The sequence below is a fragment of the Geotrypetes seraphini genome, chromosome 2 (assembly GCF_902459505.1).
Source record: "Geotrypetes seraphini chromosome 2, aGeoSer1.1, whole genome shotgun sequence".
Lineage (NCBI taxonomy): Eukaryota > Metazoa > Chordata > Amphibia > Gymnophiona > Dermophiidae > Geotrypetes > Geotrypetes seraphini.
Genome location: NC_047085.1, coordinates 457,909,366 through 457,926,392, shown reverse-complemented (window position 1 = coordinate 457,926,392; position 17,027 = coordinate 457,909,366). Strand labels below are relative to the sequence as shown.

The 17,027-nt window shown below is 44.5% G+C and overlaps 1 protein-coding gene across 4 annotated transcripts in view; it reads left to right on the top strand.

Annotated features, from left to right (window-relative positions):
* The window catches only part of PFKP (phosphofructokinase, platelet), a 258,884-nt gene that overhangs the window by 74,933 nt on the left and 166,924 nt on the right, over positions 1-17,027 (top strand). For all 4 annotated transcript variants that reach the window (XM_033931533.1, XM_033931534.1, XM_033931531.1 and 1 more), the window contains exon 3: positions 2,050-2,127. In XM_033931533.1, the coding sequence (XP_033787424.1) occupies positions 2,050-2,127 (78 nt within the window). The remainder of the gene's footprint in view (positions 1-2,049; positions 2,128-17,027) is intronic.

Here is a 17,027-nt window from a genome sequence, read left to right as displayed (position 1 = left end):
CAATCTTCACGTACTTCTTCTCAGTATACCGAAGGCTTCATTTCATCCTTGTCTTTTGGGACTCTAAAGGGCTGTGCCGTTGAACATGGGGTTTCTTGTGGCCATGGCTTCAGCTCTGCAGTTTTCTATGTTGCAGGCCTTGTTCAACGGGGATTCCTATTTCTGATTTCCGAAATATTGGGTATCAGTTCGGATGGTACCATTATTTCTTTCTAGGGGGGTGTCATCCTTTCTTTTATGTCATGCTCGCTTTTCCTTCCATCTTCCTGGGAGGGGAAATTGGGAGCAGTGCTTTTATTCACTGCATTTTTTGATATGTACGTAGCGTTCTCTGTGAGCTCGGTTTCTTACGACTTTTAGTTGTTTATATCTCCTTTTTGCATTCTTCAAGAGACGCCTCAAACGTTTGGTGGCGTCCGAAGCCTCCATCGCTCAATGGGTCCAGGAGGACATTCTTTATGCTTGCTTGCTGGCAGGGAAGCGGTTGGCGAAAGAACTTCATGACCATTCCGCTGGAGCGATGGCTACTTCTTGGGCTCGGCCCAGAGGTTTTTTTCCTTGGAGGAGATTTGTCTCGCGGCTAATTGGTCTTCCGAGCGTGCTTTCTCTCCTTATTTCTGCTTGGATGTGGGGGCGTATGTGGTAGGGGCGTTTTGTGCTTCGGTTGTTGCGGAGACGGCGTTTGCTTCCCACCCAGATTGAGGATTGCTTTGCTACATCCCATTGGTCTCTGGATTCATCTGCTGCTGTTGCTAGGGAAGGAAAAATTATGTTCTTACCTGTTAATTTTCTTTCCCTTAGACGCAGCAGATGAATCCAGAGCCCCACCCTTTCTGGATATTGTCTCTCGGTTTTTTCTTTTGCAACTTTCGCAGTTTGTTATTATGGCAGGTTGTTTTCTGTATTATTGCATTTTGAGATTTGTTATGGGAAAGAAGTTTTTTACATGCTATGCCTATTGCTGGTTACGTGTGCTTGGGCAAGGAGCTATACTGAGGAGACAGGAGGAGTGCCAGCCAATAGGACCACCTGTTAATCAGTTTCTCTATCTCCGCCTGCTGGTAGATGTGAGCTATCCCATTGGTCTCTGGATTCATCTGCTGCGTCTAAGGGAAAGAAAATTAACAGGTAAGAACATAATTTTTCCTTTTATCTCCTAACTCTTGTAAATAGAGAATGACACGGGGTCAAATTTGTCTCTGTCTTTGCAAGGTCTGTCTCCATCCCTGCTCTGTCCCTGTTTCTGCCCTGTCCCAACAAGCTCCATCCTCATCTGTATAAGCTTCGAACATTAAAATTATAAGTGTTCGAGGCTTGTGCAGATGAGGACAGAGCTCGCAGGGACGGGACAGGGACTTCTCTTGGAGACAGGGCGGGGATGGAGACAGACCCTGCAACAAATTGGTTTTGGATTGGATGAGTGGTGAATCACAGACAATTGGGAGTGGGGGTTGGGAGAATTAGGAGGAGATGCAATTGATGGGGTTGTGAGATGTAGTTGGGGCTTTGGGAAATGGAATTGAGGGAGGGGGGGGGGGGTGTTGGGGAATCAAAGAATTGTACCCGGAGAGTGTCGGAGAGGGGAATAAGAAGTTGGGGGCGATAGGATCAGGGAGATATTTGTAGGGAGAGCATCCCACAGCATATCTTTTGATAACACTATGCATTTATTAATTTATTTCTGTTAAGACTGCACCACATTAACTGCAGTGTCAGATAATGTGAGTGCTCATGCTGTCTAGCACTGCATGCAAAGTGGTGCCATGTGGAAAATGCAGGTCAGATGTTAGATCCACCCCTTCATTTACTGTATAGCACAGGCTTTGCACTTTGCATTAATTTTTTCTTGTTAACATACAAGTGTAGAACCTTGCCATCCTTTATTAAAACAGCCCTTAAGTATTTGTAATATGATTTGAATATTCTTATTCATGAATGAGTATGAATCAGCCTTTTATATGTAACTTACCTTCAGCGATCTGTACATGTTTAAAAATGGAGTAAAATCTATTAGAATTTCTTTCTGAAATCTTTTTCTTTTTGTTTCAGGGTTACCAGGGGATGGTGGATGGTGGACAGAATATTGTTGAAGTTTCGTGGGAGAGTGTTTCAAGCATTCTGCAAGTGGTAAATATAAGCATTAAAGCAAAATGTTGCTATAGGGAGACAATTGTAAATTGTTTCACTTTTGATACTTTAACCTTTTTGCAATTGATTTTTCTAGTTTTTTTTTCTTAATTTTTTGTCACCTTTTATCAGCATCTCTCTTTTAAAAGTTAAATACTACTGCAGTAGTCTTTCTTACGATCTTTCCTCTATTGGTTATGGCCCTTCTAAATGCAGCCACACTACTGGCAGCCCAGTAGCATGGCTACAACCATTACAGCAAGGACTCATAAAACTTCAGTGAAATATACACATTTATAATAAAGCATAGACTAACTTCATCTTCATAGATACATTATCAAATTAGAATTTTAAAAAGTGAGGAAGATTGCCATTATGCACATTGCTATAAAATAATGGATGACTTATAAATCTAGAAAAAATATATAATACTCTACACCAGTGTTTTTCAACCTTTTTTGGGCAAAGGCACACTTGTTTCATGAAAAAAATCACGAGGCACACCACCATTAGAAAATGTTAAACAATTTAACTCTGTGCCTATATTGACTATATATATAAAGTAATTCTCTTGAATAGGAATCAAATAAACACAAAGAAAGTATTTTATAATTACTTTATTATGAAATATTAAGTAAACAAAGTAGTGAAAAATTATAAAATACTTTATTCAGTGCGAAACCTGGGCCTGTTTGGCTGAACACAAAGCTGATATTCTGGCTGGAATCGAAGAAAGACACACACGTAGCTCTTCGTCAACAGCTCTCAGTCTCTCTCTGTATTTGGTTTTTATAGCATACAAAAATAGACAAATATACCCTCCATCCTTTTTATTAAACCACAATAGCAGTTTTTAGCGCAGGGAGCTGCGCTGAATGCCCAGCGCTGCTCTTGACGCTCATAGGCTCTCTGCGCTAAAAACCACTATTGCGGTTTAGTAAAAGGTGACCATATTGTAAAATATAGACAGCAGATATAAATTCAGAACTGTGCATAGTAAGTGAAGGGAAGTTTTCATCTCTGGGAATTTACCCAGTTAACTATTAAGTTATTTGGGCAAATTCCTTTGAAAACTGTGGTAATACTGCCTCCACTTTGCTAAATTTAAAATAAAATCATTTTTCCTACCTTGTCTGGTGATTTCTGGTTGCACTTTCTTCTTCTGACTGTGCATCCAATCTTTCTTCCCTTCTATCAGCCTGTATGCTTTCTCTCCTCCACACCTCATTCCCTCCCCCAACTTTTTCTTCCTCTCTCCCTGACCTTTCTTTCTTTTTTTCTGTTTCTCTTCTTTCCTTCTGTTTCCCTGCCTGCCCCCTTTCTTTCTTTCTCCCTGCCGTTCCCCAAGCCACTGCCACTGCCGCTGCCATCGGGGAACAGGACCCACCAATGGATAACAGGCCCCAAAGCCGACGCATGCTCTCCCTGACGTCAATTCTGCAATTGGAGAGGAAGTTCCGCCCAGCCAGGCAGCGATTGGCTGGCCCGAACTTCCTCTTCGACTGCAGAATTGACATCGGGGAGAAGAAGACTTATCGGCTCGATAGATTAGATCGCCAAGACAAAGTGAGTCCTGGGTGATCGACTCACTTTGCCTTGGCGAGCTACTGGCGCCCCTGCCTCGGGCCCCCTGTCAGCTCCGGGCCCCTGAATGCAGGACTGGTAGTACTGCCCTGATGGCGGCCCTGCGGCACACCAGGCAACATCTTGCGGCACACTAGTGTGCCGCGGAACAGCGGTTGAAAAACACTGCTCTACACCAAGGCTGCCCAAGTCCGGATCTCGAGATCTACTAGCAGGCGGTTGAGGAAGTTCCCACGGAACAATGGAACTCCGGATTTTATTCCCGGTACTTTCTGGTACCCAAGAAGACGGGGAATCTGCGTCCAATCCTGGACCTCCATGCTCTGACAAGTTCCTGGTCCGGGAACGATTCAGAATGCTCACCTTTCCCATGCTGTATCCCCTCTTGGACAAGGGGGACTGGCTGTGCTTACTGGACCTCAAGGAGGCATACAAGCACATTCCGATACACATTACATTACATTACATTTGTGATTTCTATTCCGCCTGTGCCTTGCGGTTCTAAACAGATTACAGTTAAAAGAGATCAGGACATTACTGAGAGAATTACATAACAACGATTTAAGTAAATTACATGTTGTGGTATAGAAATGCAAGTATAAGATATCTGGATTTATCGATAGAATAACTTGACAGGGTTCAAGTAGTTGCAAGGTTCAGTGGGGAAAACAATGTAGGCAACTGAAGAAAGATACCTAACTTTGAAGGAATCAGTTAAGTGGATACCTAAGGGAGATGCTTATTTAGGAGAAGGTTAAATGGATACCTATGGGAGATGCTTATTTAGGAGTCTGGATATTTTTGGTGAATGAGGTTCGAGAGGATGACTAGTGTGTTATTTGCTGGGGAGAGTGCATGTGCGATTGGGGAGGGGAATATTAAGTAAGGAAGTGTTTTTTGAAAAGAAATGTTTTGATTTCTTTCCGAAACACTTTGATGTCTGTTGTTTTGATCATCAGTTTGGTGATGGTGGGGTCAATTTTCGCTGCCTGTGTTGCTAGAAGGCTGTCGTAAAGTTTCTTATGTCGGGTACCATTATGAGGGGGGAAGGTGAAAAGGTTCTGAGTTCTTCTTGATCTGGGTAATCGCCGGTATTTGAGATTCCAGGTGGGGGATCTCCATCTCCAGTATCGTGTTCTTCCTTCGGTCTGGCGGCCTCTCCGAGGGTTTTCACGAAATGTCTGGTTGTGGTGGCTGCGGCCCTGTGCCTCCGTGGCCTGCAGGTGTTTCCCTACCTCGACGACTGGTTGATCAAAGCGTCCTCTCGCGACGAAGTCCTGTGAGCGACAGAACAGACCATCTTGCTCCTTCAGAGTCTCAGCTTCGAGGTGAACTTTCCCAAGTCTCACCTCTGTCCATCTCTATTTCTCGAGTTCATTGGAGCGGTCCTGGACACGGTTCGTCTCCGCTACTTCTTGCCTCAGCCTCGTCAGGAGGCCCTTATCCGTTTGTGCCGATTGGTGACCCATCTGCCCTCAGCGCCTGCTTGGCTCATGATGGTCCTCCTAGGTCACAGGGCCTCCATGGTTCACGTGACTCTTTTTGCCAAACTTCACCTCCGTATTCCTCAATGGACTTTGGCATCCAAGTGGAACCAAGATCGGGATCCTCTCTCTCGATGTATTGTCGTGACTCCTTTGTTGAGGAGATCTCTCCGTTGGTGGATGCTCTCTTCCAATCTTTCCAGAGGTTTTCTGTTCCATGTTCCTCCTCCGCAAAAGGTCCTCACGATGGACTCGTCGACCTATGCTTGGGGGAGCTCATCTGGATGGTCAGCGCACCCATGCCGACCATCTTTGTCACATCAATCTTCTGGAGCTTCATACGATTTTCCTCGCTCTGAAAGTTTTTTGTCACCTATTTCGCAACCGTGAAGTGCTAGTTCGCACGGACAACCAGGTTGCCATGTATTATATCAACAAACAAGGGGGCACGGGATCCAGGTCCCTGTGCCAGGAGGCGATGCGGCTCTGTGATTGGGCTGTCTGCCGCAACATATTCATTCGAGCTGTCTACATTCAGGGCCAGCGGAACTATCTGGCAGACAAATTAAGTCGTCTTCTGCAACCTCACGGGTGGTCCCTCCACTCCGTAACACTGCGTCAGGTGTTTGCTCGTTGGGGGACTCCGGACGTTGATTTGTTCGCATCCCCCCCTCAATCACAAATTGCCCCGCTTCTGCTCCAGGGTTTACACCCCTCTCAGGATCGAGGCGGATGCCTTCCTTCTGGATTGGACGAACGAGTTCCTGTATGCATTCCCTTCATTCCCTCTGATTCTGAGGACTCTCGTCAAGCTCAAGTCTCTGCATGCCACCATGATTCTGATAGCTCCTCGGTGGCCCCGGCAACTGTGGTTCTCCCTTCTGTTGCAACTCAATTCCAGGGAGCCTCTTCCTCTGCCTGTTTTTCCTTCTCTGCTTACGCAGAGTCAGGGTTCTCTCCTTCATCCCAACCTCCAGTCTCTTCACTTAACAGCTTGGTTCCTCGAGACTTAATACCCTCGTTCCAGCTCTCCCAGCCTGTCCTAGATGTCCTGGATGCGTCTCGGAAGGAGTCCATTCGCCAATGTTACCATCAGAAGTGGACCCGTTTTTCTTTCTGGTGTGCTACTCGACAGCAGGAGTTGATGTCTGTCTCCTTGTCGGCTGTCCTGGATTATCTGTTTCATTTGTATGGCGCTGGGCTTCAAGTCCTCTTGGTTCGAGTCCACCTTAGTGCCATTGCTGCATTTCATCAGCCGATTGACGGGAAGCCTATCTCTTTTCATCCTGTGGTTTCCCGCTTCATGAAAGGACTTTTCCACGTTCATCCGCCCCTTAAACCTCCTCCGGTGGTTTGGGATCTTAATGTGGTCCTTGCTCAGTTGATGAAACCCCGTTTGAGCCGCTAGCGCGGGCTCACTTAAAGTATTTTACTTGGAAAGTTGTGTTTCTTATTGCTCTCACCTCTTCCCGTCGGGTCAGTGAGCTTCAAGCCTTGGTTGCGGACCCACCTTTCATTGTTTTCCATCATGATAAGGTGGTCCTCCGTACCCATCTTAAATTCTTGCCCAAGATTGTTTCTGATTTTCACATCAACCAATCCATTGTCCTTCCTGTGTTTTTTACGAAGCCCCATTCTCACTCTGCAGAGGTGGCTCTGCATTCTCTTGATTGTAAGCGTGTGCTGGCCTTCTACTTGAAGCACACCGCTCCTCACCGTACTGCTCCCCAGCTGTTCATCTCTTTCAATCCCAATAGTTTGGGTCGCTCTGTTTCAAAGCGGACCATTTCTAACTGGTTGGCCGCTTGTATCTCTTTCTGTTACGCTCAGGCTGGTCTCTCCCTTCCGGGTCGAGTCATGGGCCGCAAGGTCAGAGCGATGGCAGTGTCTGTTGCTTTCCTCTGTTCGACTCTCATCGAGGACATCTGTAAAGCTCCCACTTGGTCCTCGGTTCATACATTCACCTCGCATTACTGTCTGGATGCTTTCTCCAGGCGTGATGGCTGCTTTGGCCAATCTGTTTTGCAGCATCTGTTCTAAATTGCCAACTTTCCCTCCATCCCATTCTAGTTAGCTTGGAGGTCATCCACATGTAGAGAATATGCTGCCTGCTTTTCCTAGGATAAAGCACAGTTACTTACCGTAACAGGTGTTATCCAGGGACAGCAGGCAGATATTCTCGCAACCCACCCACCTCCCCGTGATTGGCTTCTTTGCTTGCTATCTGAACTGAGGACACGCTGAGGAGACGCATGCCCTAGGCAGGGCAGGAGGGGCACGCACACATGCGCGGGCCAATCGCAAGCCTGAAGGTCTTCGAGCAAGTCTGCTTGCGAAAATGTCCGCTATGGGGCTCCGTCGGTGATGTCATCCAAATGTAGAGAATATCTGCCTGCTGTCCCTGGATGATACCTGTTACGTTAAGTAACTGTGCTTTCAAGTGCCCTGTGTAGTGTGTCTGTCAAGGAGGACATTGATTGGTCAAAAGGAAGGAGAATGGTGATGATGTCTGCATAGCTATAGGAGGTTAAGCCTAATTTGCCGAGGGATGCAATGAAGAAATTGAAGAGAGTTGGGGATAGTGGAGATCCTTGGGGTACGCCACAGGGGTTGGACCATGGTCCAGATTTCTCTTTGTTCAACTTTACTCTGTAAGTTCTGGATTGTAGGAATCCTTGAATCCATGTATGTACCTTGTCTGTGATTCCTATTGTATCTAGTATTTGTAGTAGGATGTTGTGGTCCACCAGGTTAAATGCTGCGGTGAGATCCAGTTGTATAATCAGTATTTTTCTACCTGTGCTGAGGTGTTGTCTAGCTGTGTCCAGGAGGGAACCTAGTAGTGTCTCTGTGCTGTAGTTGGTTCTGAAACCAGATTGTGTAGGGTGGAGTATGTTGTGGTCTTCTAGATCAGTGTTTTTCAACCGCTGTTCCGCGGCACACTAGTGTGCCGCGAGATGTTGCCTGGTGTGCCGCAGGGCTGCCATCAGGGCAGTACTACCAGTCCTGCATTCAGGGGCCCGGAGCTGACAGGGGGCCCGAGGCAGGGGCGCCAGTAGCTCGCCAAGGCAAAGTGAGTCGATCACCCAGGACTCACTTTGTCTTGGCGATCTAATCTATCGAGCCGATAAGTCTTCTTCTCCCCGGCGTCAATTCTGCAGTTGGAGAGGAAGTTCGGGCCAGCCAATCACTGCCTGGCTGGGCGGAACTTCCTCTCCGATTGCAGAATTGACGTCAGGGAGAGCATGCGTCGGCGTCGGCTTTGGGGCCTGTTATCCATTGGTGGGTCCTGTTCCCCGATGGCAGTGGCAGTGGCTTGGGGAACGGCAGGGAGAAAGAAAGAAAGGGGACAGGCAGGGAAACAGAAGGAAAGAAGAGAAACAGAAAAAAAGAAAGAAAGGTCAGGGAGAGAGGAAGAAAAAGTTGGGGGAGGGAATGAGGTGTGGAGGAGAGAAAGCATACAGGCTGATAGAAGGGAAGAAAGATTGGATGCACAGTCAGAAGAAGAAAGTGCAACCAGAAATCACCAGACAAGGTAGGAAAAATGATTTTATTTTAAATTTAGCAAAGTGGAGGCAGTATTACCACAGTTTTCAAAGGAATTTGCCCAAATAACTTAATAGTTAACTGGGTAAATTCCCAGAGATGAAAACTTCCCTTCACTTACTATGCACAGTTCTGAATTTATATCTGCTGTCTATATTTTACAATATGGTCACCTTTTACTAAACCGCAATAGTGGTTTTTAGCGCAGGGAGCCTATGAGCGTCAAGAGCAGCGCTGGGCATTCTGCGCAGCTCCCTGCGCTAAAAACTGCTATTGTGGTTTAATAAAAAGGATGGAGGGTATATTTATCTATTTTTGTATGCTATAAAAACCAAATACAGAGAGAGACTGAGAGCTGTTGACAAAGAGCTACGTGTGTGTCTTTCTTCGATTCCAGCCAGAATATCAGCTTTGTGTTCAGCCAAACAGGCCCAGGTTTCGCACTGAATAAAGTATTTTATAATTTTTCACTATTCTGTTTACTTAATATTTCATAATAAAGTAATTATAAAATACTTTCTTTGTGTTTATTTGATTCCTATTCAAGAGAATTACTTTATATATAGTCAATATAGGCACAGAGTTAAATTGTTTAACATTTCCTAATGGTGGTGTGCCTCGTGATTTTTTTCATGAAACAAGTTTCAAGTTTTCAAGTTTTATTCATTATTTGATTAATCGCCTATCGTAACTACTAAGCGATTTACATTTACAGAAAATACATGATAAAATTAACAATAATATAATAAAACTCTAAAAATCATTTTAAAAAATCATTTTAAAAAACAAGACAAATATAGACAGGAACCATTGGGATAGAGGGGGAAGAAATACAATTTAAAATAGGAAAGGAGGGGACGATAGGGTAAAAACATAGAATGGATGGGGAAACAAAATATTTATTTATAGCTGACTGAAATGAAAGGGAGTTGTAAAGAGTAATTGGCATTTCAATTAAGAATTGAAAGCGTCTTTAAAAAGAAAACTCTTAAGTTGACTTTTGAATTTATCGAGGTTTTTCTCCTCCCTTAAATAAAGTGGGAGGGAATTCCATGTTTGTGGAGCTGTGACAGAAAAAATATACTGTCTTCTGGTATTTATGATTTTGAGGGAGGGAATGACCAATAAAAGTTGTTGATTGGATCGTAAAGTTTTTTGAGAGGTGTATGGAATTAGAACTTTATAAATGAATGACGGAGTTTTGGATAATAACGATTTAAAGGTGAGTAAAGATAGCTTATATAATATTCGATGTCCCACTGGGAGCCAATGTGCTTTTTGTAATAAAGGGGTTACATGGTCAAACTTTTTGGCCCCCATAATTAATTTAATAGATGTATTTTGTATGATCTGTAATTTTCCGATTTCTTTTTGGGCCATTCCTTTGAATAAAGCATTACAATAGTCGATTTTTGCAATGATCAATGAGTGAATTAGTATATTTAAAGATTTGTCACAGAGAAATTTTGAAATAGAACGGATTTGCCCAAAAAAGGTTGAAAAACACTGTTCTAGATGGTTGGTGAGGAGTTTGGCTATCAGGCCTTCCATTAGTTTGACATAAAGTGGTATTGAGGCTATGGGTCAGTAGTTGGATGGTTTTATTGAACTAACTTAATGTCGTTTATGATTAGCTTTCGAAGGTAAGCTCTGACTTTCTCAGGGAAATGACAGCTGCCATTCCATTTCATTTGGACATGGAGAATGAGCCCAGGGCTAAGTTGTCTTTCAACGATCACAATTGGTCTTTTTTTTTTAGTATTTTTTTCTTAATTTTCTCACTTTATTAGCATCAACAGTTGCTTTACAAACTGTGATTGATCCCTTCCATTTGTAATCCCCTATATCCTTCGGCCTTAAGTGTTCTAGTCCACTCCTTAGTCATCAGCCACCTTGACTATAGCAATTCACTATATAAAGGCATCAGAGTGAGAGATGACAGGTGACTACAGATCACACAGAACACTGCCATTAAACTAATTACCAGTCATTGCAAATTTGATCATGTTACTCCACTACCCAAGTCTACTCATTGGCTCCTCATTTCTCATTGTATTACATATAAGATCCTACTACTTGTCTATAAGATCCATACTTCCAAAGCACTCTATCACTATAGACATTTAACTCCCTATTGTCCCCTCTAGAACCCTTAGATCCTCAAATCAGAATCATCTTATATAAAAAAAACTCTGCTATTTATAAAATTTGTCAAGACAGACTAATGCTGTACCAAAAAATCCTGCTGTTCCGTAAATTTGCCAAGATAGACTAATGCCCTACCTAATCAAGTCCAACCCTAGATATAGCACCTAATATTGTTATTCTCCTGGATATATTCAGAATACCTCTTCTTATAATCTGCCTAGAACTTCAAGATTAAGATGGAATAAAAGTCACTAATGTAATGTCTTATAGTTCTGACTTTTTGCAAATTCATCTTCGATGCTTCCCACAGCTCTGCATTTTTAGTTCAAGGCCCCAAATTCTGGAACCTGCTCCCTTTTCATCTTAAACTATAAACAGCTTTAAATAAATTCAAAATGACCTTAAACATTCCTCTTCCATGATATGTACACCTGACTCCCTTTTCTCACGGCTCTGAATATGACAGAAGTCGGGCAAGTTGCCTGGATGCAGAGATCTTACTTTTTGTTTTATCCAACCCAACTATTCTTTTAAATATTATAGTTCCTTTCCCTTACCTCAATGTTTTGTCTAGATTAATGCATCCCCCCTCCCAAGATTTAGACTGTAAACTACAACTGTAAACTACTTAGACATTTTCTTATGATAGGTAGAATATCAAGTCCCTGAATAAACTTGGAAATTTATCATCTGTCCTGGACTATGATTCTCCTTTGTGGAAGGCTGTGCCCAATGTCTTGCGGGATGTGCAGATGAGAAACTGGTACACTCCTCTCTCTGTGCAATTAGTACCTATGAAGGCAGATTTCCACATACAGAGTCCAGAAGGTTCTCGGATTCAAAAAGGCTCAGTTGCTCCACCATTCTGTGGTAGTTGAATTTGCTCTGAAAAAGGCCTAGAGCTCCCACACTCGTGCCTCAGCTTTCCTGAGTAGAGGCTTGGATTCTGGACTTTTGATATAGATCTACCAGCTCTACACCAGCCTGTACTTGAAATCCTTAACGTCTACTGCACTTGCTTTAGCAGACAGTCTCCCACCAGAGCAGCCAGTAAGCAGAAGGAGTGTAGAAAATATCTGACTACTGCAGTTTTGAGTCCTTTGATGTGGTGTCTTGGCTCTCTGCCTTAGGTGTGGGAATATGTGGACTCTCTTGGCTGCACATTTCTGACCTAGAACCTTCAGTTCAGGATAGATTAGTGGACGTCTCTTGCTGTGGAAACAATATTTTTGGGGACAAGGTGGAAGAGGTGGCAGATCTCATCAAGAAACATGTTGATACCATCAAGACCTTGTCTTAACTTCCTCCTTCTGCTTTTCCACTGGAGGATATAGAAGAGGTTCCTATTATTCTCAAAGGCTTAGGTTTACCTCTTATCCTCAACACCAGGCCCAGGCCCAGTGCTGCTGTCCTTGGCAGTAGCAGGTCCAGAAAATTCAACAAGCTCCCCAGGCAAACCCAGGGACAGGAGGCTGATATTTTTTTTCCCCCCAGGAGAAGTGGCCCTGGTAACCTCAGACTAGTGGGTTCTGAACATAGTCCTGACTAGTTACACTCTCAGTTGGCATTCAAACCTCCAAATTGCCCTTTGAGAGCAGCATTCCTCAGCTCTCAGCATAGGAAAGTGCTCATAGAGTAACTCTTCTTCCTTTTCAAGACCCATGCAGTTGAACCTGTTCCACCAAGAGAAGTAGAAAGGGTATTCTGTTCCATGTACTACTTTGTGCCCAAGAAGATGGAGTTAAGGGGTACCCTGAAGAAATACCTGATCAAAGAAAAGTTCAGGATTATTTCCCTAGGCACCCTTTTTCCCATAATTCATAAAAAATGATTGGCTTTGCTCTCTGGAATAATTAAAGGATGCTTACAATCATATAGTTCTTAGATACATCTCAGTTACAGAAGGTAACTCAGATTTCGAGTAGGGAAGCACCACTTCTATTATTCCATCTTGCCATTTGGCCTCGTGTCTGCCCTCCCCCCCCCCCCCCGAGTTTTTACAAAGTGTCTTCCTGTAGTTGTAGCATCACTTTGTAGACTGGGGACTGCATGTGTTGATTGGTTGATCAAGAAGGCATCAAAGGAGGGTGCCCAGGAGTCAACATAGAGAACTATTCAGAGCTACTAAGGTTCATTACAAACACCTCTTGGAGCTACAGGCAATATGGAATGCTCTAAAGCAGGGGTGCCCACACTTTATGGGCTTGCGAGCTACTTTTATAATGACTAAGTCAAAATGATCTACCAACAATAAAATTAAAAAAAAACACAAAGCACACTGAAAGGCAGAGAAAATGTTAATTATTCATATTCCGGGTTTTTTCAAAGAGGTCACGGCAGATGACTCTATGCAATGTCACCTCAGTAACAAAATACAAAAATAGACAAATACACCCCCTCCCTTTTTACTAAACCACAATAGTAGGTTTTAGCACAGGGAGTTACGCTGAATGCCTCGTGCTGCTCTCAAAGCTCATAGGCTCCCTGCGCTAAAAAACGCTATTGCGGTTTAGTAAAAGGGAGCCATAGTGCAAAATATACACAGCAGATATAAATTCTCAAAACCGACACATTTTGATCACTAAATTGAAAATAAAATCATTTTTCCTACCTTTGCTGTTTGGTGATTTCATGAGTCTCTGGTTGCACTTTCTTCTTCTGACTGTGCATCCAATCTTTCTTCCTTTCTTTCAGCCTCCTGTATGTTTCCTCTCCTCCAGACTTCATTCTCTCCCCCAACTTTTTCTTTCTGTCTCCCTGTTCCCCCTTCTTTCTGTCTCCCTGTCTGCCCCCTTTCTTTCTTTCTCCGTGCCCTCCCCCAAGCCACTCGGTTTGCTGCCACCGCCATCGGGGAACAGCCCCCAAGCCACCGCCGTCCCAAGCTTTCCCTGCAGAAGCGTCACGCTGACCAGCATTCTGCTCCCTGATGTCAATTCTGACGTAGGAGAGGAAGTTCCGGGCCAACAAGGCATTTCTCCTCATTCCATCCAGCCTGAGCCCCATCTCTCCTTGATCCAGCATTTCCCTTCTGTGTCTGTCAGAATTACCATTCCACCTATTTTCCAGCATCACCCTTCTTTGTGTCCATCTCACCTATATCCCTATCTCACCACTTTTTCAGAATCTTCATTTGTCTCTGTCCCTGTCTTTACCCCATGTTCGCCATTTGCCCTTTCAATGTCTTTATCTCCCCCCCCACACACACTTTTTCAGCATTACTTCTATGTCTCTATTTCACCTCCTCTTCATGTCCCCTCTGTATCTCTATCCTTATTCAGTAGGTCCTGCTTACTCTTTCTCTTCTTTGTGTCACTATCTCCATTTTCAGCTTTCCCCCCTTTTCCTTTGTTAATGCACCCTGTAGCCAGAATCTTTCCACCCTCCCTCCACTCCGGCCCAGCCCAGTATGAAATATTTCCTTTTGTTTCCCTCCCCTCTCTCTTTCTCTCTCTCTCTTCTGTTCCCTCACCCACGAGTCCTGCATCTGGCCCTCTCCCTTCTACCTGCACCTGGCAACACCCCCCTGCTCCGCAGCTCTCTTAAGCAACTCGTCAGCAGTGGTGATCAAGACAAGCTGCCGACATCGAGGCCTTCCCTCTACGAGTCCCGCCTTTGTAGAAAAAGGAAGTTGAAACAAGCGGGACTCGCAGAGGGTAGGCCCCGACGTCAGAAGCTTGTGTCGATTGCTGCTGCTGAGTTGCCGAAGAGAGCCGCGGAGCAGGGGGTGTGGCCGGAAGCAGGTAGAAGAGAGAGGGCTGCTGGAAGAGGTAGAAGTTCCGGAGTATGTCACCGACCCGGGCCAGGATGATTTCTTTTTCAGGCTGTTGCTGCTGCCGCCACCACGCCCCCCCTTCCCCCCCCCGAAATGACAAAAACAGCCTAATGCCCGGCGTCGGCGTCTTTGACGTCGGGGAGAGGAAGGCTGATAGGCTCGGTAGATCGGGACGGCAACACGAGTCTATCGCAGAGCCCGGGATAGGCTCAGCGATCGACTCGCGTTGCCTTCCTGAGCTACCGGTCGATCGCGATCGATGCGTTGGGCACCCCTGCTTTAAAGGCTTTTGGATGTTGGCTGCTGAACCAAATTATTCTAATTCAAATAGATAACCAGGTTATCATATATAATGTCAACAAACAGGGATGTATAGGATTCTACCCCTTGTTTCAACAAACAGTCAGGATTTGGCAGCGGGCCAACAGTCACGGCATGGTGCTTCGAGTCACCTACCTAGTGGGAAAGCAGAACAGCCTAGCAGACAGACTGAGCAGGGTGATGCAATCATACGATTGGTCTCTCAACATGAGCATTGCCCCAAGATTGTCCAAGATTTTCTGAATCTCTCACTCATCTTAACAAGGTCCCTCAGTTATGCTCCAGACTCAGGTCACACAACAGACTAGCATTAGATGCATTTGTTCTTGATTGGGTGAGGTCACTTTTATGCATATCTTCCAATTCCTCTAGTAGGGAAGACTCTGCTGAAAGTCAAATGACCAGAGAATCATGATTCTTGTGCCTTACTGGCCAGGACAGATCTGGTTCCCTCCTCTTCTGGAGATGTCATCTGAAGAACTGAGGCAACTGACTTTTCCAACTTGCATCTGAACGCCAGTTAAGCTACTTTTCCCTTCCTGGGACCTTAACCTGGTGCTGTCTAGCCTTGCCAAGGCTACTTTTGAGCCCCTTTGAGCTTCCCTCTTTGACTTCATGCTCAAGTCCATTTTTCTGGTTGCCATTACTTCAGTGCAACGTGTCTGACCTACAGACTCTGTCTTGCAGAGAACCATTCCTCCAGATTTCAGAGACTGGGGTTTTCCTTCAGCAGTTCCTTCTTACCTGCCGAAGGTGGTTTCGGCTTTCCATGTTAATCAGGAAGTGCGTTAGACTGCCTTTCAGCCTACTGGTTCTAGGATGCATGGTCAACTGCTGAAGTAATTGGATGTGCGCAGTGTTCTGCGTTATCTGGAGGTCATTAAAGAGCTTAGACTCTAACCATTTGTTTGTGCTGACTCATCTTGTTAAGTGGGTTGCTCCTGCTTCCAAAGCCACAATTTCCAGATGGATCCTTAGAACCATTTCATCAGCCTACACTCTCTTTCTGGTAATCGGTTTTCTGATAATCAGTCTCCTGTTTATGTCATGGTGCATTTTTCCAAGAGATTGGCTTCTTTGTGGGTTGCAGCTTGAGCTGTCTCCTAGGAGGAGATTTGCAGGGCAGCAGCGTGATTATCTTTTCATATGATTGCCAAGTTTTACAGTTTGGATGTGGCGGCAGAATAGGACTTTGTCTTTGGGTCCTTGGTCTTCAGGGTCGGCGCAGCAAGCCTTTCCTAGCTTTTTAGGGACTGCTTTTGTACGTCCCATCTGTCTAGAATGTCTCGCCTATTACACTGGAAAAAGAGATTATGTACTTACCCTGGTAAGCTCTTTTCCAGTAGATAGATGAGACATTCTAGACCCCCGCCTAGTCCTTAATGCTCCAGTCTATTGTTTTAATCTGTGTATCCTTCTCCAAGCTGATTCTTAAATGCCTGTCAGCCCTCGGGGGCTGGGAGGACTTGGTATATATGTTTCAGCTTATATGGGAACAGTCTCTGAGCTCCTTTGCAGCCTGTGTTGACTGTTAACATTATTGTTGAGTTACTACTTGAGCAGAACCATTGGTTTATGCCTGTTATGTTGCCTCTACTTCACGTGTATTGGGTGGTTCTCAATGCCTGGGTACTAACTGTAGTTGGAGCTAGAGAACCCAGTAAAGTACAGCAGAGGCAGAGCAAAAAATCCGGAGTGGATTCCTTCTGCAGCAGCACACGGCTATAGAGAAATAACCCATCTGTCTTCAATGTCTCGCCTATCTACTGAAAAAGAGTTTACCAGTGTAAGTACATAATCTCTTGTTAGCACTGACTTAATTTAATCTAACACATAACCACAAAGATCCAGCAAGGTACAACTGTCAGTTAGTGAGGCCTTAGTTATGTATGTACTGTTCAGTAACAGCAGGTCTACCACACTACATACTGTAATCATATCAAAATTTTCTACACTGAGGTAATATCACAGATTTTATTTTCCAAACCAACAGACAAGGAGAACGCTGAACATTTGAAATGCTATGTCACAGATAATAGCTAATA